Source organism: Hoplias malabaricus, chromosome 13, assembly GCF_029633855.1.
Source record: "Hoplias malabaricus isolate fHopMal1 chromosome 13, fHopMal1.hap1, whole genome shotgun sequence".
NCBI lineage: Eukaryota > Metazoa > Chordata > Actinopteri > Characiformes > Erythrinidae > Hoplias > Hoplias malabaricus.
Window position 1 is genome coordinate 763,002 of NC_089812.1, and position 22,455 is coordinate 785,456.

Below are 22,455 nucleotides of genomic sequence, written 5' to 3' on the forward strand. Positions count from 1 at the left end.
AGTGCCAACGCCATAGAAACATGGGAGTGTTAATGTGTGGTTTAAATGATAAATAATGACCATAAATCCAAACACCTGTCAATATGTTCCTACAATAAACAGGATGTGATAAATGTAACAGACTTGAGATGTATTCAGCTCTCAGGGTAATATCCTTCTCTCGGTAATAATACATTTTCATAGAAATATTAATAATATTCCCACGTCTAATTCCCGTAAATTAGCGCAGCTTCAGGAGGCCACGAGGTCCTGGCCTCACTCCGACTTCGTGAGTCTGTCTCAGCGCTCCACGGCCGTGACTCTCGTCAAAAAGCTGGACAGAAGCCTGACCCATGCCGTCAGATCACTGCAGGACACAGACCCTGAATATTACAAAGGTACAACTCAATTTCATAATGCCAGACACGCGCACACACACACACGCCTCAGGGATCAAAGTTTAAAAATGTGTTATGAACACTAAAGGGTGGCACGGTGGCGCAGCAGGTGGGTGTCGCAGTCACACAGCTCCAGGGACCTGGAGGTTGTGGGTTCGATTCCCGCTCTGGGTGACTGTCTGTGAGGAGTGTGGTGTGTTCTCTCTGTGTCTGCGTGGGTTTCCTCCGGGTGATTGTCTGTGAGGAGTGTGGTGTGTTCTCTCTGTGTCTGTGTGGGTTTCCTCCGGGTGACTGTCTGTGAGGAGTGTGGTGTGTTCTCTCTGTGTCTGCGTGGGTTTCCTCCGGGTGACTGTCTGTGAGGAGTGTGGTGTGATCTCTCTGTGTCTGCGTGGGTTTCCTCCGGGTGACTGTCTGTGAGGAGTGTGGTGTGATCTCTCTGTGTCTGCATGGGTTTCCTCCGGGTGACTGTCTGTGAGGAGTGTGGTGTGTTCTCTCTGTGTCTGCATGGGTTTCCTCCGGGTGACTGTCTGTGAGGAGTGTGGTGTGTTCTCCCTGTGTCTGTTTAGGTTTCCTCCGGGTGACTGTCTGTGAGGAGTGTGGTGTGTTCTCCCTGTGTCCGCGTGGGTTTCCTCCGGGTGACTGTCTGTGAGGAGTGTGGTGTGTTCTCCCTGTGTCTGCGTGGGTTTCCTCCGGGTGACTGTCTGTGAGGAGTGCGGTGTGTACTCTCTGTGTCTGCGTGGGTTTCCTCCAGGTGACTGTCTGTGAGGAGTGTGGTGTGTTCTCCCTGTGTCTGCGTGGGTTTCCTCCGGGTGACTGTCTGTGAGGAGTGTGGTGTGTACTCTCTGTGTCTGAGTGGGTTTCCTCCGGGTGACTGTCTGTGAGGAGTGCGGTGTGTACTCTGTGTCTGAGTGGGTTTCCTCCGGGTGACTGTCTGTGAGGAGTGTGGTGTGTTCTCCCTGTGTCTGTGTGGGTTTCCTCCGGGTGACTGTCTGTGAGGAGTGTGGTGTGTTCTCCCTGTGTCTGCGTGGGTTTCCTCCGGGTGATTGTGAGGAGTGTGGTGTGTTCTCCCCGTGTCTGCGTGGGTTTCCTCTGGGTGCTCCGGTTTCCTCCCACAGTCCAAAAACACACGTTGCAGGTGGATTGGCGACTCAAAAGTGTCCGTAGGTGTGAATGTGTGTGTATGTGTGTTGCCCTGTGAAGGACTGGCGCCCCCTCCAGGGTGTATTTCCGCCTTGCACCCAATGATTCCAGGTAGGCTCTGGACCCACCGCGACCCTGAATTGAATAAGGGTTACAGATAATGAATGAATGCATATGAACACTAACTCATTAAAATAAATGAGGGATCTATACATTTTTAATTAATGTCAAATATTAAAATTAATCTCAGATTTGAGAAATTAGTTAGAAACACTTTGAAAATGGGTTAAAATCTTGGTCCTGAGTGATTTGAGTGATGTTTACAGAGTTTGAACCCATCCTGGAAACGTCTTTCTGGGCCCTGCCTCGAGACTGGACCTACACTGACCCCTCCCTGGTTTACTCGTCTCTCGGACGGACCAAGTGTTTCGACGAGCAGCTGGGGGACAAGTGCATGACACTGCTGTTGGGAACGTGGTGAGAGGAACTAATACATTCAGCTGCAGTTAGTTTAGCCAGGATTGCTTTGAAGTCCTGTAGGAACCCGTTTTTGCTTCACACCCCCCACAGGAGGGTGGCCATGTTTAAAATACGATTAGCACGGTATCCGAATAAATACAGAAATACAGGCCACTCGCTGTCGGTGTCGGTGTAACAGCTGTTTCAGGAAGTGAAGAACCATTTGATTAATAATAATAATAATAATAATAAATGTGATTATATTTGAAAGGAAGGACAACGGGACGCCGTGCATCGTGACGAAATCCTGCAGAGACACGATGACTAAATTCGGATGTTCTTATTACTCCCTCTCTCACCAGCTGCTCTACTTCATGATCGGGACCATGGTAACGGCCTCCTCTCACCTCTGTATATGCACCCATCACATTAAATATGACACCGTTCTTTCTCACGTGGTGAGAACACCTGCTCTGTAGGGGTACTGACTATTGAAGAGCAAAGTGAAAAGGGGCTAACAAAGTATGCAGAGCAACAGATGAACTACAGTCTAAGACCTACAAAGTGCCCCTGAATGGTCAGTGGGGTTGATAAAATAGAGGCTTTAATGTTATGGCTGATCGCGTGTGTGTGTGTGTTCTCAGAAAGGATGCTCCCGGATGCTTAAAGGAGATATGAGGTTGTCTCGTGTCAACATCACAGTGGAGCACTATCAGAGGATCTTCTGCTCAAACATGATGAAGAGCAACCAGCAGATCATCAGCAATGGCTTCAGCGGTCAAACGCAGGACATCTTCATAGAAAACAGTGGGTGTCTATTTATGGACACCTGCTGAGGTAGTATCAGTCACACAGCTCCAGGGACCTGGAGGTTGTGGGTTCGATTCCCGCTGGGTGACTGTGAGGAGTGTGGTGTGTTCTCCCTGTGTCTGTGTGGGTTTCCTCCGGGTGACTGTCTGTGAGGAGTGTGGTGTGGTCTCCCTGTGTCTGCGTGGGTTTCCTCCGGGTGACTGTCTGTGAGGAGTGTGGTGTGTTCTCCCTGTGTCTGCGTGGGTTTCCTCCAGGTGACTGTCTGTGAGGAGTGTGGTGTGTTCTCCCTGTGTCTGCGTGGGTTTCCTCCGGGTGACTGTCTGTGAGGAGTGTGGTGTTTCCTCCCACAGTCCAAAAACACACATTGCAGGTGGATTGGCGACTCAAAAGTGTCCGTAGGTGTGAGTGTGTGAGTGAATGTCTGTGTGGCCCTGTGAAGGACTGGCGCCCCCTCCAGGGTGTATTCCTGCCTTGTGCCCAATGATTCCAGGTAGGCTCTGGACCCACCGCGACCCTGAATTGGATAAGGGTTACAGATAATGAATGAATGAATGAATTAGATGAAACTTGCTGTGAGTATTGATGGCAGCTACAAGAACATCGGTGAGGTCAGAGACTAATGTTAGATGGTCCCAGTGCTATTGTATGGAGCTCCTCCTCCTTCAGAGGGACAATAACTAGGCTCATGTGCATCAGCTCCACAGTGTCCTCTCTTTTGATCCAGTGCTCTTCTGAGGAGAATGTGTCCGCAAATATTTGGACATGTATTTATTTATTTATTTTTTTCCCTTTTTAATTTTATTTATTTATTTTACCTTTCTTTTCTCATTCCCAGTTCTTCTGTGTGGTTTGGCCGGCTTCTCTGACTTTTATAAAGCTGACTGGTTGCAGCACATTCTGCTGTGGCAGGACAAAGAACTGGGCTGCTTTGGAAAATACGGTAAATATACAGTTAAAATATCTATGAATTACGGCTCGTGATTTCCACATCATGCTCCTTGCTCTAAAGCAGCCCCTCAGACTGCAGCGGTGTCGTGTTTCTGTTTCTCCTCCCAGAAGACTACTCGCAAATGTTTGAGGAATTCCTGGACACGCCCCACAAGCGCGTGAAGAGAAGAGAAAAGACTTTACAAGGTGATGGACACATGGACAGTGCTTTTGAGCTACAGACCACACACATCTACTAGTGTCATTTTAAGACCCTTATTACGACACTGATATAATGATAATATAATCACGTAATAATGCAGTGACGCCCTTTTTAAAGAGCAATGGACTGTGAGTGTTCAGACACTGGAATCAAAACTTATTTAAACATAAATAACAAAAAAATAACTGTTTTCACACAAATCCATATAAAGGCTTCATAACAGAGAGACCAGAGAAAACTGGAAAACAGCGACTGGCTGAAACACCGGTGCTGTTCGTTCTCACGTAAACAAACGCAGAAGTAAACACAATGGGACGTGAATGACTGGCGACCTGTTTATTAAATGATCTCATGCCTTTGAACTCTTGATCTTTCGTTTAATGTCACGCCCAAACATCGTGAATACAGTAGAATCCAATTACACCACTGTGTGAGAGAAAGAAAACGCGACTCCTAACCACCGCGCAAGACCTGGGGTTCTGCAAATCTCTCTGCGTAACAAACACAGCACCTCTGAGAGAGAGAAGCCTTCTGAAACATTATTCCATCAACTATCAGCTGCTGTAAAGCCACGCTTTCAGGAATAACCCTTTCTAGACGCTTGTTTGTTTGTGTAGGTGCAGTAATGTTGTCCTGACTGCGCTGAGCTGGTAACTACTGTGTGTTTACTTGTTTGTAGATGGATGTTCGAGTCACATGACCGGCGTGGCAGTGAGTGCTCTGGGTGGTTACCTCAACTTCTACCTGTCCGAACAAGATATTACAAAGAGGCCTCTGACCTAACGCTCTGGACGTGGACCTGTTTTAAAAAGATGACAGAGTTCTAATCATTAACACGCATGCCTTTTTTATTCTGTAGTAAAAAGAACAAATAAACGCTCTGTACATTTTTAAATTAGAACAGATGCTTTGGTAAAACAAAGACAATGAAGGATACGCGAGTCTCAAACGCAACCCAAGACAAGGAAGGAGAAATAAACGTGTGAGTGTGATTCACTCCTGGTGCTCAGTTAAAGCAGGATTTTAAGGGACCTTCTGTTTAAGACCTGGAGAGCACTCTGAGTAGTGAATGTTTGACTGCATTCCTGTAACAGCGTGTTCTCTCGAGCAGTGTGGACTCAAGGACTGGAATCTCACAGTCGAGGCGCTTTTCAAAAGAAACGACACACTGAGCAGCAACAAACCCACAGGTAAAACGCAAATAAACAGAGATCACTGATCTGTAAATCCACTTTGGCCTGTACTTCAATGAAAATGATATATTTAAAGAGGAGGGGACCTATAAAAGAAAATGTACTTGTGTAGGGCAAGTGCACATCTGGAGTCCACCAACCCACACACACACCGAAACAAGACCACTCAGTCAGAACATGAGCCTGATTCTGAGTCTGAGCCACTTCTGACATCACGTCAATGGACTTTAGAATTGCCCCGCCCCCTTGTCGGGGTCTCACCAATCACAGCACTGGACCTGGGTTTATGTAAGAGTGCAAAGATGGGCACAGAGAAATAAGAAATGAGAAGAAAGAGAAGGCTCCATGCTCGTCACTGCTGTGAGCTCAGGGTCGAGGTGAACGCTGAGCGGCTCGTTATCAGGTGCTGGAACAGGGACGTTTAGACAGCAGGTGTATGCTGCAGTGGTGGTGGTTGAACGTTAAGGGGTTTTGACCAAAGTATACGACCTTACGACCCCAGAACTGCTTTCCCTTGTGTAAAAGGAAGAGAATGGGCCATTGTTAATTTTTCACACCATCAACATTGAAAAATTATAGTGTGGTGTCCTGCCTGAGCTGCCAATCAAACCATAGTCTGCTATTTAGAGGAGAGTGGAGGTATCCACAAAGCTACGCCAAACACGTTTTTTCATTCTAAAACAAACATATAGCTCTGTAGTAATTATTCTCTTTGAATCTGTTGATTTTGTTGATGTTTAGGATCCTCCTGTAAAACCGTTATAAACCCTGACAGTTGTATTAACTCTAATCATTCCATCCGATGACTTCGTAGAACAGAGCCTTGATCGTGCGAGCCTCGTAGGTGACTGTGTTTTTGCCGATGTGGATACGCTCCTCCTCCAGGGGCTGCTCGATAACGGCCGGCACGTCCCTCCCATACACTTCAGGGAGAGAGAGAATAATAATAATTAGACCCACTGAGAAAAAACAGACTTGAAATTTAATTAGCGCCTCAGCCTCGATAACGGCGCACTTTATCCCCGACTGAATAACACACTCCCAATAAACACATTCGGCTGCTAATATGCTGTAATGTGGAACATATGTCACTGCCTTTAAAGACAGCACAATGGCTCTTAAAGGTACAGATTTAATTATTAAGTTTGTCATCAGTCAAAAACAGACATTAAATAAAACATTTTTCAGCTAAATCCATGCATTACGTGTACAGAGAAGTTTAAATCTTCATGCATCCAGCCTTTGTCCTTAATCCCCTGGTCCAGGATGCAGGGATATCTTTACACAGCTCTAAAAGTTCAGTCTTAGAAGTTGGTTGCAGTCTCAGCTCTGGGGCTGAGGGCTAGTTCATTGTTTTGAGAAAACCAGCAGCTTCCTTTTCCTTATTCTTTTGTGTCTATTTCCTTTTCTCAGTAGTGGCCTCTCAACAGCTCCATGTCCTTTCAGACCCACAGTGACGAGTTGTGCTGCTCGTAGTGGAAGAATGGACACAACAGCCGTGAATGTGTTCAGGTCTGAAGCTTGACCTCTCGAAAATGAACTGTGTAAGTGCTGTTTATCTAAGGGTTATGTTTCGGTGCGAAGCCAGGTCCCGTGCCATTGTTTTGAATCCCTCTTTGTGTGTATCACTTAATTCTAATCGGATTAATTCCTGGTCCATGCATGTTTTTGATTATTATCTTGGCTCTAATCTCAGAAATACGGCTAGAAATTTAATAACTTGCACTTATTAGCTCTTGGGACTGGGAATTAAATAAACAAAGGGTGGTTCCTGATTTTACACAGCGGTGGTTTTTAATAAATTGTTGGACACAACCAGACTGTGGTCTTATTATGAGAGTGGGGCTCTTTTGACATCTCAGAGCTTAGCAATGATGATCAGAAAACAATAACAGAGCCACAGTTATCAGCAAGCAGATCATGTTTGGAGATACTTACTCTCGCAGTGTTCCAGGAACTGGACGCAGTCCTGCACCACTGTGTCTCGCAGCATGATCATGTGTTTGGCCATGTTCTCCAGCAAAGAGAGGAAGCACCTCTTGATGTAAAACCATGTGTCTGTGCCGAGCTGAAATCACACCACACACTGAAATCAGTCGATTGTCACTGAAAGTGATCAGTTTACGTTGGTGGTGAACAGAACCAGACGTGTGAGGCCTCACAGAAGAGCACTGAGTATGAAAACACGGCCTAACTCCTGAGACACTGCTGGAACAAGGACATATCTTACCCCTTGGTTTCAAAACATCACAAGGATCAAACACCACAGCGCCATTTAAATCAGGACCAGTTCCTACTAACGACGAGCCACACACAGCTCACAACAAGCAGCAGAATCAATTTATCTTCCTAACATCAGTTCTCTTCCTGTTCGGATCTTGTCTTTGCTTAGTGTATTCAGGACACGTCTGTTTAACGCTGCCTTTTTACTGCCGCGTAAACGTGGGTCCCGCAGTGAACCGTGACACTCAGATGAGAGAGTGATACAATTCTAATGACTCACTTTATTACACAATTAATATTATCAAACTGAATGTTATGACTATGAGTGGAAGAGAAAAACAGCAAATGTGCGGTAGCTCCCTGGTTCTGTAGCTCGGCAGGGTGCTGCCCAAAGGAGGGTGAGAACATGTCTCAGTGTTTGCTCAGCTGGTCTTAGCTGGGCTTTCTTTATTTGTAGAGTGATAAATATAACTTCTGCTTTTCAGAGTTTTGCAGAGAATGAGTCTGAATATCTGAAACTTTACAAACTCCTTGTATGGTGCAGAATTTCCAAAAAAACAGGTAGAATATGACATACCTTCTTGTTGTACGGCTCCAGGCTCTTGATGACACGAGAAATGCCAAAGTCGTAGTTCCCTTTAGCGCAATACAATGTCCTGCAACAACAATTAACAGTAAATATTTCAAACATTATTTTGTAAAGCAGACACTGATGAAACAATGGGTCAGCACTGGTCCGTATCACTGGCCAATTAAAACATCCATGGGTTGCAGCCGACATTGTTATATTATGACCTACACTGTGCACTACATGGGGTGTAGGGAGACGTTGGTGATTCAGCCTTGGCTTCGGTGTGGATTCATCACTCACTGATCATCTCTTATTTTCAGACAATGTGAACTACTCTATTAAATAAAGTCAAATTATTATCCTCCAAGAAAGCGATGTGCAGTGTGTATAGGTGTCTTCAGAAGTGCGTACCCGATCACAAGGTTGACGATGCACAGATGGAAGACTTTCTTGTCTGGATCATTGTAAGACACCTGCTCTTCTTCTTTCTCAATTTTTCTCATCAGCTCCTCGGCCTTCAAACACAGGAGACGTGTCAGAAATACACTGAAACCTGCAGGGACTTGAGTTAACGCTTATAAAACACCTCAAATACCTCTTCGTTTTGGCTCGTCATGATATAGGACACACACAGATTCGCCAGAACTATGGCGCTGACGTTGAGGATCTATGGGAGAAAGCAGAGCTCTTATTCAGTTGTTGATTCACGGCTGCGATCCGAGCACAAACAAACGGCACAAAAAATTAAAACAGCAAGCTCCAGACAACACACTGTCCCATGCATTCAGGCAAAAACCACTGAGAGAACACTCTGCAAACACCACTCTTTTTACCGAAGGCTTTCTCTTGCAGGGACACTCCTGAATGTTACACTGTTCCAGCTAGCGAGGGCAGAACAAACAGACAACATGGTTTCTTTTGGTCTTTTTTTCATTTCGAGTGCTTTGTCGGGTCTAGCCCTATGTTTAAAGGTGCACTAGACGATTTTAAGTCATAATCCAACAAGTGCAAATGATCTGATTACAGCAACCACTGGAACGGCTGCTCATCTGCTTCACCTTGAAAACGTCAGCACTGAATTGGTCGGGATTCGGGATGCATGACCTCCGGTGGCTATTTAGGTCAATGTAAATAACACAGACATTCTGGTGAAATTGCCTAGTGCACCTTTAACTCCTGTTCATTTCAAGCATTTACTGCAAATTACAACATTACTTTACTATATGACAACAGGGATAAAGCACATATGACCCATATGTATAAGATACTACTGTAATAGAGTGATAAGATTTATTAAAGTGCTATTAAGGGGATCTCCCTTATTTTTTATTCTGTATCTCTGCACCCTGCAGACGTAAACAAAGTCATTAAGATGGAGCTGCAGTGTTTATATAATAAAATATAATTAAAAGATTGTGTATTGCTAAATGTACAGTGGCAGTAATAGGAACCACAGAATGTTACAATTACTATTATTGTGTACTATCCACTCCAGGTACAGTACAGTACAGTGAAGCTGATTATCCCTGGGGGACTATTTTGCCGTACGATGCCCTGCTCCGATGACCTCCTTTCAATACAACAGTGTCTCTGGGCGTCAGGCAGCGTAACATTTAATGTAACAGCTCTGGGTGAGGAGGTGCTTTCAGAGTCAGACGTCTGGTTCCATTCACCACCACTGTGACAATTCAAACTAAATCACGTTTAATGACTTTGTTAAACACTATTTAAAGCGAATGACGTGTACCACACTGTTTCGTAAAGACTCTACCCTCACATTGTCGTAGTGTTTCTTGACGATGGGCTCGTAGAAGCCGATGGCCTCTTTGTATTTGTTCTCCTGCATGAAAAGCACGTGAGCCACGTTGAGTTTCCAGGTGTCGTGCTCGTTACAGAACTCCACTGATTTGCGGAAGATCTTCTCCACCATGTTATAGTTCTCTCGGTTCCAGTAAATTTTAGCCTGTGCCATCAACACAGGAATGTACCTGTAACATGAATAAACATAACAAAGACGGTTGTTTGTATGAAAATATCTGGGAATAAAGTCAATATTTCAAGAGCAAGGTGTACAGCTGTTGACCTACTCCTCCAGAACCTGATCATAGTCTTCAAGAGATTTTTTTAGCCCTTCGTCGTCCCTCGAACGCCGTGATTCCTGAACCTGCGGGGGACACAACCTAAGGTTCAGTGTTTCTGCAGCCTCTGCCTCTCTGACACAGGCCTTTTGCCCGTTCACATTTTATTAATATTGTTTCACTGAGAACTAAATATGGCACACAAAACTACAGCAGGTTACAAGAACATAAGTCACTTTTGTGTCCAAATGTGGTTATTTACTATGCTGAATTTATCTGGTGAATAAATCAAACAGAACAAAACGTTCAGCTAATCTTCACTATATTATTATTATCATCCATGCCCTGCCTCTTCTGAGTCTGCTCAATGTCACGAACTGAAGGAAAATGGACAGAGGGTGTGACCTGTTTGGTAACCTTGCGTAATTGCTCCGTTAGTCTTCCAGCAATTTCTTCCAACTTCCTAAAGGCCTAGAAGGGTAATGGAAAAAAAAAAATGTAGCATTAACAATACAGTAAACTATGGTCATTTGAGCAGTAGAAATTTCAGTTAATGATCTGAGTCACAGTGACCCTTCCAGTGATAAAAGCTTAACTGCTTTTCATAAAATAGCATGTGAAAGGAAGTAAACACAGTATCAAGTAATTAAGTGCTGTGTTTCTGTAGCAAGGTCATAATGTACAATAACTACATTTAAAGCAACACATTTTGATCTACAATGGTTTTCAGCGCTTTCAGAAATTCCTTCCGCCAAAAAAAGTAGTTCTAGCAGCACAGAGGAATGCAAGCACTGTTGGTGCCAACTGGATACCAGCAAATTTTTTCAGCTAATTTTCCAGCTAATCAGATGTAGCCAGGACTAGTTCATTGAAATTGGAAGCACTTGTGGTTTTGACCAAACGCCTTCAGATTCATTCCTTGTTCTTCAGTAACTAATTTGAAATGCATTCATTTGTCTTAACAACCGTAGTGAAGTTTTATTAATTCAAAACCCTCATGGAATTGGCTTTTAATTTGCGCTCACTCATTCACTCATTTACATTGATCAAAATCCTCCACACAGAAGGCATTTAATGGGAAGAATTTTTTAAATTAGTATTATTCTGATTTAAAATTATGACGCTGCTTTTTTTGTATTTTACACATGGCATGAGAACTTTACTCAGTTTAAACTGAAACGTGAACTAAATGGAAAACAAAGTTCCATTTTCCAACTTTATTTTAAAGAATGACACCCATCATTTATCGGAACTAAATGTTGTGTAAATCACTAAAAAACAGACTTAAGAGCATTGTTACCTCTTCTGGAGCCGTCTGGGACGTCAGCATGGCGTCGAGGAACTCGTACAAGTACTGCATACGGACAAATAAACCAAACTCAAGCATAGAAATACTTTCAGAGTTCTGCTTCAAATACAATTCAACACTGTGAGGTTCTAAAGAAATATTTAAACAAATGAAGTATTCTGACATTCATCTGTCTTTAAAATGTAAATGAGTGAAGTCTGGTAAAGAATTTTGAGAAACAAGAGCAAAACAGTGAAAATAAAGACAATAAAATGAGCTAACGAAGTCAGACTGAGGTTCCAACAGCTTTTTCTGGAGCTGAACAAATCACAGTCGTAACAAGGTGAACGCAGGGCACAGGCAGAGTGTGTACTCTTCTTACTGGTGAGAGAAACTTGTAAGTAAGGTGTGCGTTTTCAGCCATCACATCAGCAGCAAGGTCGAAGTACTGTGAACAAAGGCAGAGGAAAGAGAGAATGTTTATTCTCATAACAAAGCACTCGGTCAAAAAAAAACCCTCCCACTTTCACGGCACAGCAGGGAGAGCTTAGCCCCATATTACAGCAGAAAGCACAGTGTGGGGTATTGTTACATAAGACAGAAAGAAATGCTCTCACTGGAAAGTAGTGAAAGAGGCACACAGGATGTTACCAACACGCCGAGGTTTTCCTCTAAAGGAAAGGCTGTGCAATGTCTTCCATGTCCCAGATGTAGTCGATCAGTAAAATTACGCTCTGTGTCTAAAGTCTGCTTCTCGTGTGGTTTTCTTGCGGTGCACTGTTAAGTCACATAGCTATAAAAAGCAGTGCCGGACGTCTGGATTGTGGAAACCTGGACTATATTTACCCATGTGTCCATTTGTTATAGTACGCAGTGTGTCATACATTTTTAAAAACCTCACAATGTGTCAAACTGACCATGGCCTCACCTCGTACTTGCAGTAGAGCAAGAGCAGGTTGCCGAAAGTGACCGGAGGAAAAGGGTTCTGCTGAAGCAGGAAGGCCAGCTTCTCAAAGCCCTCAGATGGCTTTGTGTCCATGTTCATGAGAGCCTGGTTGTGGAGGGTCACTGGGTCCAGCTCCTGGAAGAGGGGGCAAAATAAAAATAAATAAATAAATAATAATAATAATGTGATATTCAGTTTGAAAAATGCTAAAACAATGAGAACACTAGTCTCGGGTTCTATGGGGCTCTACAACAATATTAAGCAGCACAAATTATGTTGTGCTTTCTTTTAAGAACTCGTTTGGAGGAGGACTACCTGTCCATTCCTTTTAGATCCCGTGAGATGTAACTGGTTTTAATAAACAACTGCCATATCAGAGGTGTACACTAGAGGGCAGTAAACAACAGGACGTACTAAATTATGATTTCCATGACAAACAAGTTGAGGTTGTTAGATTTAGACCAATAATCTTCATGGTTCTAAGCACAAGACGTTTCTAAAGTCACTAACTCATTTTGTTTTTATTTAATTTACTTTATGTAATCTTCTATAATCTATTTTTTCCTATTGATTTTATTTCTACTACCTTTTATTTTTAACCTAGTATTTTGAAACTAAAATGAGCTGATTGTTGTCTTATCAACTGTGTGTTTTTAGGTGAAATGTAAGTAAGGTTTGATGATTGAATGATATTATGATTTGATAATGAACACGAGAGATTTCTGTCTGGACAGTGACCTCCGGAACATCCGGCCGTGTCACCACAGAGAACACTGCGTACCCTCTACGACATTTATCTGGACTAACAAACATAGTGTGTTTAATGTAAGCCAGGCGTTCTGTTTGGATTCATTAAATGCTCGGCGGGTGCAGTGGCGTGTTTCTGCAGAACTGCATCATTCCTGCAGCAGGTTTGGGCTTCGCTTCTCACAGCCACAGCACAAACACAGGGGAATTAAAGGGAACCCTGGGTGTTAAAACTGTCAGAGATTTCAGTACAAGTCCAATGCTTTTAAAACACGCTGAACGAACTGAGCCCAGTATTTGTAAGTGTGAGTCTCTGATTTAGCTACATCAGGATTTGCATATCAGTTTTAACTATTTACTGTGGAATACACTATTTGTGTGTGAGACAGCCCATGCTAATTAAGCTGTGTCTAATTTAATTGTGATTATGAAGCATTTAGCTCCTGATCTGATTGGTGACAAGTTACTAGGCATTTTATCTATTATTCATGATTTGTGGAACTTATAGTTATGACAAATAGCACATTTTACACAGTGTCTGCTCACTACACAAACCTGTCGCCCGGAGAAACTTAAGAATGTGTTCTGTTCTTTCTGTTTTATTTAATGAAGCAGGAGTGTAGTCCAGTATTAGACATAAAGGACATATTTCTTGGCCAATATTTTAAGGCATACAAGTCTTTACAAGTCTCTTTAAAGCTTCATCACCATCAACCAAAGACAAGTCCACGCATCCGAGTGAAAATATCGATCAGAGAAGGAGCAGGAGTAAGCATGCCCGCAGTCGGAGCTGAAGTGATTTGGAAAATATGTGTCTCCTGACGGGCATCTCACCTTCACTCACAGATTCTACTGACAGCCACTGAACCAAGCTCAGGAGAAGTTTAACACGAGAGAAAGTGGGTCAGAGATGAAGAGCCGTCAGTGCTGATTATTTCTGTAAAAATTAGTGGGTGCAGCAGGTAGTGTCACAGTCACATAGCTCCAGTTGGTAGGTGGATTGGAGACTCAAAAGTGTCCGTATGTGTGAGTGTGTGTCGCCCTGTGAAGGACTGGTTCCCGCCTTGCGCCCAGTGATTCTGTGTAGGCTCTGGACCCACCGTGACCCTGAACTGGACAAGGATTATAGACGATGAATGAATGAATGAATTTACTTTTAGTGTTATTCCAAAAGGCCATGAAAAATTGACTGTACAGAGCAGCAATTTGCACTGAATCCCATGCTTTTACAGAATAATTCATTCATTCATTCATTGTCTGTAACCCTTATCCAGTTCAGGGTCGCGGTGGGTCCAGAGCCTACCTGGAATCATTGGGCGCAAGGCGGGAACCAGTCCTTCACAGGGCGACACACACTCACACACATTCACTCACACACTCACACCTACGGACACTTTTGAGTCGCCAATCCACCTACCAACGTGTGTTTTTGGACTGTGGGAGGAAACCGGAGGAAACCTGTGTGACTGCGACACCGTGCCGCCATTTACAGAATAAATAAATACACAAATAAATAAATCTTTAAAATAAACATAAAGGAAAACAACTATTGTATATAAAGTAAAATAAGATTCTTCAAGGTGAATTAAGGGTTAATATCCTGTATTTTTCACATAAAAAGTTCACTTTACGTCCACTGCGTTGATATTAACGATACACTTCACTGTGTCTAAGTCCAGACTTCGACTGTAATGAGAGGGGTTAGAGGGGATAGATAGAGGGGAAGAGGCAGATACACAGAATGTCACTGTACCTCTTCAGATCTCGGCGGCATATCAGTCAGCGCTTCCTGAGCTAAATCATCTGTGGAAAAAAACAAACAAACAGCAGAACAACTGATGCTTGTTTTCCTCTTGTTCTGCATGCTATGGAAAACTGAGGGCACGTTTAGATATAGTTGGTATTTCTCTGCATGTTCGATACATCAGCAACCGTACTTACACTTTTTTAGCTGATATTCAATGGCTGCTTTCAAATTAAAAGCCTCGATCAAAGCTGTTTCGTGCAGCACCAGGGTGTTACCCACACTCTTCACTTCAATGCCTTCTGTAGTCATGCCAATGCCAAGCTCTGTGGGTAAAAGCAAATTAATAAATGAATAAACAAGATGTGAACCAAACTGTCATTGATTCGTGTTGTCCATCAATCAGGAAACATTTACACAGTTTGAAAGGGACCGCCACTAAATGATACGCCCGATGTCTGTACGTATATTAATCTGTTACTGTTTAATACACCCAGTATTCATGGAAGTAAAGGGCAGAAACCACACGCTTCTTATCATCATAGGGGACTCTTAAAACTCTGTAAACAGACCTGGATGCTCCCTCATCCCTCGCTCAATTATTTCTCCGATGTACTTGAGGGCTGAGGCGTACTGCTTGAGGCTGTAGTGACAGAGGGCGATGTTGTACGCCAAATCTGAAACGAGAGAGAAGGAACACGACACCATGCTGCTTTTAGAACACTTCCCCAGGAGTCGAGAGATCTGAATACCACAACCATCCCCATAAAAAGCTAAATTACTACCCTAAGGTCTCAACAAGCCGACATCATTTTGTTATTTTTCCTAGCAACTAACTCTGAGTAATACATTGGGTAGACTACACGGGATTTAGAGTGTGTGTGTGTGTGTGTGTGTGTCCTGGCTTGCCTCACCTGGCTGATATCCCAGCACTTGCATGGCAGCCACAAACTTAACACAGGCCTTCTCAAACTCTCCCAGTTTGTACAGCAGGCAGCCCTGATCCACATCGCTGTCCGGGTCATCTGCAGGAAGCTGCTCCACCAGAGCCTGCAGAAGCCAAAACCCCCGTGAAATTTCCTCTCCGCAAAACCTCTTTCCAGCTGTGCACTGGTCAGCACGTAATTTTCCATACCTGCCACTCCGCCCAATGACCTTTCCTCTACTCGTTTTCAGAGCTGGGTGAGGGCTTGTCTATTCATTTAATCTTGCAGCACTCGATAAACTTAATGAGTGATCATTTAAATCCTCAAAATGGCGGCTACTGTTCACTATGACATCACTCAGGATGCAAGGACACTGAATTGTATCAGTACTGTCCAGCATCTACACAGCTGACAGGCAGAAGAGGTTACTCAAGTGAAACACTCAGATATGGACACTCACCATTGCTGCAGGGAAATCCTCCTCTCTATATTTGATGGCAGCTTGCAGCTTTATCATCTGGTAGAAACAGATATAGATCGTTTTATTTAGATGATTGCTCTCCATGTAAATTCAGTTCATTTTATTTTAAAATAAAACATGATGATTTCAATAACTATATGATTTTTAAACACATTTTCAATATTTCAATACACACTATTTACAGCATCTGTCACTGACTAATATCAATTACAGGGCGCTGCCCACAGTTCTACATTATTTTATCATCATAAAATTATGGTATGTAAGCGCTTATCCAGTTCAGGGTGGCCGTGGGTCCAAGGCAGGAATACACCCTGGAGGGGGCGCCAGTCCTTCACAGTGCAACACACACACACTTACACATTTACTCAAACACTCACCTACGGACACTTTTGAGTCACCAATCCACCTACCAACGTGTTTTTGGCGCGTGGGAGGAAACCTACGCGGACACAGGGGGAACACACCACACTCCTCACAGACAGTCACCCGGAGGAAACCCACGCAGACACAGGGAGAACACACCTCACTCTTCAACGACAGTCACACGGAGGAAACCCACGCAGACACAGGGAGAACACACCACACTCCTCACAGACAGTCACCCGGAGGAAACCCACGCAGACACAGGGAGAACACACCACACTCCTCACAGACAGTCACCCGGAGGAAACCCACGCAGACACAGGAAGAACACACCACACTCCTCACAGACAGTCACCCGGAGGAAACCCACGCAGACACAGGGAGAACACACCACACTCTTCACAGACAGTCACACGGAGGAAACCCACACGGACATAGGGAGAACACACCACACTCCTCACAGACAGTCACACGGAGGAAACCCACGCAGACACAGGGAGAACACACCACACTCCTCACCGACAGTCACCCGGAGGAAACCCACGCAGACACAGGGAGAACACACCACACTCCTCACAGTCAGTCACACGGAGGAAACCCACGCGGACACAGAGAGAACACACCACACTCCTCACAGACTGTCACCCGGAGGAAACCCACGCAGACACAGAGAGAACACACCACACTCCTCACAGACAGTCACCCGGAGGAAACCCACGCAGACACAGAGAGAACACACCACACTCCTCACAGACAGTCACCCGGAGAAAACCCACACAGACACAGGGAGAACACACCACACTCCTCACAGACAGTCACCCGGAGGAAACCCACGCAGACACAGGAAGAACACACCACACTCCTCACAGACAGTCACCCGGAGGAAACCCACGCAGACACAGGGAGAACACACCACACTCTTCACAGACAGTCACACGGAGGAAACCCACACGGACATAGGGAGAACACACCACACTCCTCACAGACAGTCACACGGAGGAAACCCACGCAGACACAGGGAGAACACACCACACTCCTCACCGACAGTCACCCGGAGGAAACCCACGCAGACACAGGGAGAACACACCACACTCCTCACAGTCAGTCACACGGAGGAAACCCACGCGGACACAGAGAGAACACACCACACTCCTCACAGACTGTCACCCGGAGGAAACCCACGCAGACACAGAGAGAACACACCACACTCCTCACAGACAGTCACCCGGAGGAAACCCACGCAGACACAGAGAGAACACACCACACTCCTCACAGACAGTCACCCGGAGGAAACCCACACAGACACAGGGAGAACACACCACACTCCTCACAGACAGTCACCCGGAGGAAACCCACGCAGACACAGGGAGAACACACCACACTCCTCACAGACAGTCACACGGAGGAAACCCACGCAGACACAGGGAGAACACACCACACTCCTTACCGACAGTCACCCGGAGGAAACCCACGCAGACACAGGGAGAACACACCACACTCCTCACAGTCAGTCACACGGAGGAAACCCACGCGGACACAGAGAGAACACACCACACTCCTCACAGACTGTCACCCGGAGGAAACCCACGCAGACACAGAGAGAACACACCACACTCCTCACAGACAGTCACCCGGAGGAAACCCACGCAGACACAGAGAGAACACACCACACTCCTCACAGACAGTCACTCGGAGGAAACCCACGCAGACACAGGGAGAACACACCTCACTCTTCACAGACAGTCACACGGAGGAAATCCACGCAGACACAGGGAGAACACACCACACTCTTCACAGACAGTCACATGGAGGAAACCCACGCGGACACAGGGAGAACACACCACACTCCTCACAGACAGTCACCCGGAGGAAACCCACGCAGACACAGGGAGAACACACCACACTCCTCACAGACAGTCACCCGGAGGAAACCCACGCAGACACAGGAAGAACACACCACACTCCTCACAGACAGTCACCCGGAGGAAACCCACGCAGACACAGGGAGGACACACCACACTCTTCACAGACAGTCACACGGAGGAAACCCACGCGGACATAGGGAGAACACACCACACTCCTCACAGACAGTCACACGGAGGAAACCCACACAGACACAGGGAGAACACACCACACTCCTCACAGACAGTCACACGGAGGAAACCCACGCAGACACAGGGAGAACACACCACACTCCTCACAGACAGTCACCCGGAGGAAACCCACGCAGACACAGGGAGAACACACCACACTCCTCACAGTCAGTCACACGGAGGAAACCCACGCGGACACAGAGAGAACACACCACACTCCTCACAGACTGTCACCCGGAGGAAACCCACGCAGACACAGAGAGAACACACCACACTCCTCACAGACATTTACCTGGAGCAGGACTCAAACCCACAACCTCCAGGTCCCTGGAGCTGTGTGACTATGACACTACCTGCTGCGCCACCGTGCTGCCCTACATAATTTTAATTTTAGTTTAAAAATATTAATATTGACAAAGCCAACAGGTTTATATTTGATGGTGATGTTATGTTTCTTATTTGTTCTTGGCTGTTTTTCTGTTGCTTTTATATTGTTCTTATCTATATTGATACATTTTGGCCATATCGTTCAGCCCTACCTAGAATAAAAAGCTGGTGAGCCCAAGACATGCCTGGTTTCTTTTTTGGCATGCGAATATCAAACAATAAGTGTGTACCATATCAAACTATGTGTACCTTAGTGTGACTCAAGGGGTTGTCCAGAAGGAAAGTGGCTTTCATTGCCTCTTGGAAAGCACACGCTCCATAGAGGGACTGAGCATGATAGAGTTTATAGTCCTCCACCTCTGGATGTAGCTGAATAAGCTGTTCATAACACTCTGCTGCATTAGTGAAGTCCTGCATGTGATAATAGCAATAGCCCAGGAGAGATAGAGCAGCCCTAGACTGAGAAAAACAGGAGGAGTAATCACTGTGTGAACTTTTTAAGCAGTGACCATGTTCATAATCTACGAAGCCCCTAAAGGGACATGGTGAGAATTTCTTTTTAGGGAAAAATCTCGTGACCACCACTTAGTATGTCGTGAGCACCACTTAGTATGTCGTGAGCACCACTTAGTATGTCGTGAGCACCACTTAGTATGTCGTGAGCACCACTTAGTATGTCGTGAGCACCACTTAGTAAGTCGTGAGCACCACTTAGTAAGTCGTGAGCACCACTTAGTATGTCATGAGCACCACTTAGTATGTCGTGAGCACCACTTAGTATGTCGTGAGCACCACTTAGTAAGTCGTGAGCACCACTTAGTATGTCGTGAGCACCACTTAGTATGTCGTGAGCACCACTTAGTATGTCGTGAGCACCACTTAGTATGTCGTGAGCACCACTTAGTAAGTCGTGAGCACCACTTAGTATGTCGTGAGCACCACTTAGTATGTCGTGAGCACCACTTAGTATGTCGTGAGCACCACTTAGTATGTCGTGAGCACCACTTAGTATGTCGTGAGCACCACTTAGTATGTCGTGAGCACCACTTAGTATGTCATGAGCACCACTTAGTAAGTCGTGAGCACCACTTAGTATGTCATGAGCACCACTTAGTAAGTCGTGAGCACCACTTAGTATGTCATGAGCACCACTTAGTAAGTCGTGAGCACCACTTAGTATGTCATGAGCACCACTTAGTAAGTCGTGAGCACCACTTAGTATGTCATGAGCACCACTTAGTATGTCGTGAGCACCACTTAGTATGTCATGAGCACCACTTAGTATGTCGTGAGCACCACTTAGTATGTCATGAGCACCACTTAGTAAGTCGTGAGCACCACTTAGTAAGTCGTGAGCACCACTTAGTATGTCATGAGCACCACTTAGTATGTCGTGAGCACCACTTAGTATGTCATGAGCACCACTTAGTATGTCGTGAGCACCACTTAGTATGTCATGAGCACCACTTAGTAAGTCGTGAGCACCACTTAGTAAGTCGTGAGCACCACTTAGTAAGTCGAGAGCACCATTTAGTATGTTGTGAGCACCATTTAGTATATCGTGAGCACCACTTAGTAAGTCGTGAGCACCACTTAGTAAGTCGAAAGCACCACTTAGTAAGTCGAGAGCACCACTTAGTAAGTCGTGAGCACCACTTAGTAAGTCGAGAGCACCACTTAGTATGTCGTGAGCACCTTACAAAGAAATTCTCACCATGTCCCTTCAGGGGCTCCGTAATCTGTTCATTTGACAAAAAAAAAATCAGATGTAAGCAGATGTAAGTTACTGACAGTGGTACAATCTAACTGACAAACCTGCAGTGTAGACACGAAACAATCATTCTTATTAGCTCCACTGACCACAGAGGTGCACTGTGCAACTCTACAATTACAGACTGTAGTCCATCTGTTGCTCTGCATACATTATTAACCCCCTTTCATCCTGTTCTTCAATGCTCAGGATCTCCACAGGACCAGCACAGAGCAGGTAATATTAGGGTGGTGCATCATTCTCACATGTGTATCAGAAACAGCAGTGTTGATAAGGGTTTAAACTCATTCGTGTCACTGATAGAACACTGACAGTGGGCAGTGTCCACTGATGAAGGACTAGAGGACGAGCGACACACACTGTGCAGCGACAGATGAGCTACTGTCTCTGACTCTACATCTACAAGGTGGACCAACGAGGGAGGAGTGTCTCACAGAGTGGACAGAGAGTGGACACAGGGTTTAAAAACTCCAGCAGCACTGCTGTGTCTGATCCACTCTACACCAGCACAACACACACTCACACACCACCACCACGTCAGTATCACTGCAGCTGAGAATGATCCACCACCACATCACACCTGCTCTGTGGGGGTCCTGACCGTTGGAGAACAGGGTGAATGCGGTAACAAAGTATGCAGAGCAACAGACGGACCATAGTCTGCAATTGTAGAAAGTGCACCTACATGTTCAGGGGAGCTCAATAAACAGACATTTTGTGTCTCATGCTGAGGTCAGAGCAGTATATTTAGCCGTTTATATCGTGTATATAGAGCTTACTGAACTTACTTTCATTTGTTTCTGAAGCTCGTTGCTTAGGACATGTATAGCGTCTCCATAGCGTCCGTCTTTAATCTGAAATAACACGTAGAATATGTCAATGTATGATTCACAGAGAGAAACCGCAGTAATAACGAGAATAATAAAGAAAGCGATAAAATCAAACAAAGCGGTTTACCTCACCATTTTATAAATCGTGGCGGTGTATTCGCCGTCTTTAATTGGCGTGAGTGACATATCTGATATTTAATTTAACATATATATGTATCCGTAAAAAAGAAACCTAAGCTTATAAAGTACAGAAGCTAACGGCCGCAGCTCTGAACACAAGCGCCGGTAGCTTAGCAACGACAGAGAAAATGGCGACTGGCTTGCTAAGATAAAAGTCCCTGCAGCAGTGAAGTCAAATGCTACATCCAAAGCAGAAAGCATTTTTAAAATAATTTATTTTTTTTCCGAAAGTTTGATCATTATGATTAATTATATTTACTTATATAAAATGTATTTATCGCAGTAAGCTTTTTAAATATGCATTAACCACAACATTCCCATAAATGTATGTTTTAAAAGATTAAACTATTGCCTTTACTGGTAAACTATAGCCACAGCTTTTCAAGATTACTTATTTTTATTTTATTTATTAAAACAAACAAACTATGTAAAAATACAAATGGAAAATATCACTTAGAAATATCACCTTGGTTGGGAAGCTACTTTACTATTTAACAATTAAAGTTCAAATCAATAATTAAAATGCTTAATGTAGTTTAATGTAGGCTTTTATAGTTCTTTACTATTTATGAGTTGTTTTAAGTAAAGTAACTAAAACTGTAAACTGAACTTGAAATTTAATTTACAAATTATGTGAATAAAATATTGAGAACTAAGCCGGAGCTTTATACAACAGAGTTTTAGTAAGACGGAAC

At 44.5% G+C, this 22,455-nt stretch overlaps 2 protein-coding genes across 5 annotated transcripts in view; one reads left to right on the top strand and one right to left on the bottom strand.

Moving 5' to 3' along the window:
- The window catches only part of c13h16orf89 (chromosome 13 C16orf89 homolog), a 5,555-nt gene extending 802 nt beyond the window's left edge, over positions 1 to 4,753 (top strand). Inside the window, exons 2-8 of one of the 2 annotated variants that reach the window (XM_066642352.1) lie at positions 225 to 377; positions 1,844 to 1,994; positions 2,248 to 2,365; positions 2,621 to 2,783; positions 3,622 to 3,726; positions 3,843 to 3,920; positions 4,616 to 4,753. In XM_066642352.1, the coding sequence (XP_066498449.1) occupies positions 225 to 377; positions 1,844 to 1,994; positions 2,248 to 2,365; positions 2,621 to 2,783; positions 3,622 to 3,726; positions 3,843 to 3,920; positions 4,616 to 4,719 (872 nt within the window). In that variant the 3' untranslated portion in view covers positions 4,720 to 4,753. The remainder of the gene's footprint in view (positions 1 to 224; positions 378 to 1,843; positions 1,995 to 2,247; positions 2,366 to 2,620; positions 2,784 to 3,621; positions 3,727 to 3,842; positions 3,921 to 4,615) is intronic. The other variant, XM_066642353.1, reaches the window with a different exon arrangement.
- A 1,152-nt stretch (positions 4,754 to 5,905) lies between these two features.
- ift70 (intraflagellar transport 70) lies at positions 5,906 to 21,866 on the bottom strand. 3 transcript variants are annotated; one of them, XM_066642350.1, is made up of 19 exons: positions 21,713 to 21,866; positions 21,539 to 21,604; positions 19,229 to 19,438; positions 16,113 to 16,169; positions 15,641 to 15,776; positions 15,299 to 15,403; positions 14,924 to 15,052; positions 14,736 to 14,785; positions 12,218 to 12,370; positions 11,672 to 11,737; positions 11,302 to 11,355; positions 10,419 to 10,472; positions 10,011 to 10,087; positions 9,701 to 9,911; positions 8,519 to 8,590; positions 8,335 to 8,438; positions 7,930 to 8,008; positions 7,068 to 7,197; positions 5,906 to 6,052 (listed from the first exon to the last, which is right to left on the bottom strand). In XM_066642350.1, exons 1-19 carry the CDS (start codon positions 21,764 to 21,766, stop codon positions 5,916 to 5,918), a joined length of 1,944 nt encoding a protein of 647 aa, XP_066498447.1. In that variant the 5' UTR covers positions 21,767 to 21,866; the 3' UTR covers positions 5,906 to 5,915. The 3 variants fall into 3 exon arrangements, with proteins under 3 accessions (XP_066498447.1, XP_066498446.1, XP_066498448.1); XM_066642349.1 differs by having other exon boundaries at positions 10,407 to 10,472; XM_066642351.1 differs by having other exon boundaries at positions 10,407 to 10,472; positions 21,708 to 21,847.
- Between the last annotated feature and the right edge of the window lie 589 nt (positions 21,867 to 22,455).

Bases quoted from the DNA above. Each gene is read 5' to 3' on its own strand.
- ift70 (XM_066642349.1), bottom strand. From the start codon at position 21,766: ATGTCACTCACGCCAATTAAAGACGGCGAATACACCGCCACGATTTAT. The intron at 16,170-19,228 runs GTACACATAGTT...TGTTTCTACCAG, and splicing joins ACCCCTTGAGTCACACTAAG to ATGATAAAGCTGCAAGCTGC. The intron at 15,777-16,112 runs GTGAGTGTCCAT...TGGCTTCTGCAG, and splicing joins AGGATTTCCCTGCAGCAATG to GCTCTGGTGGAGCAGCTTCC.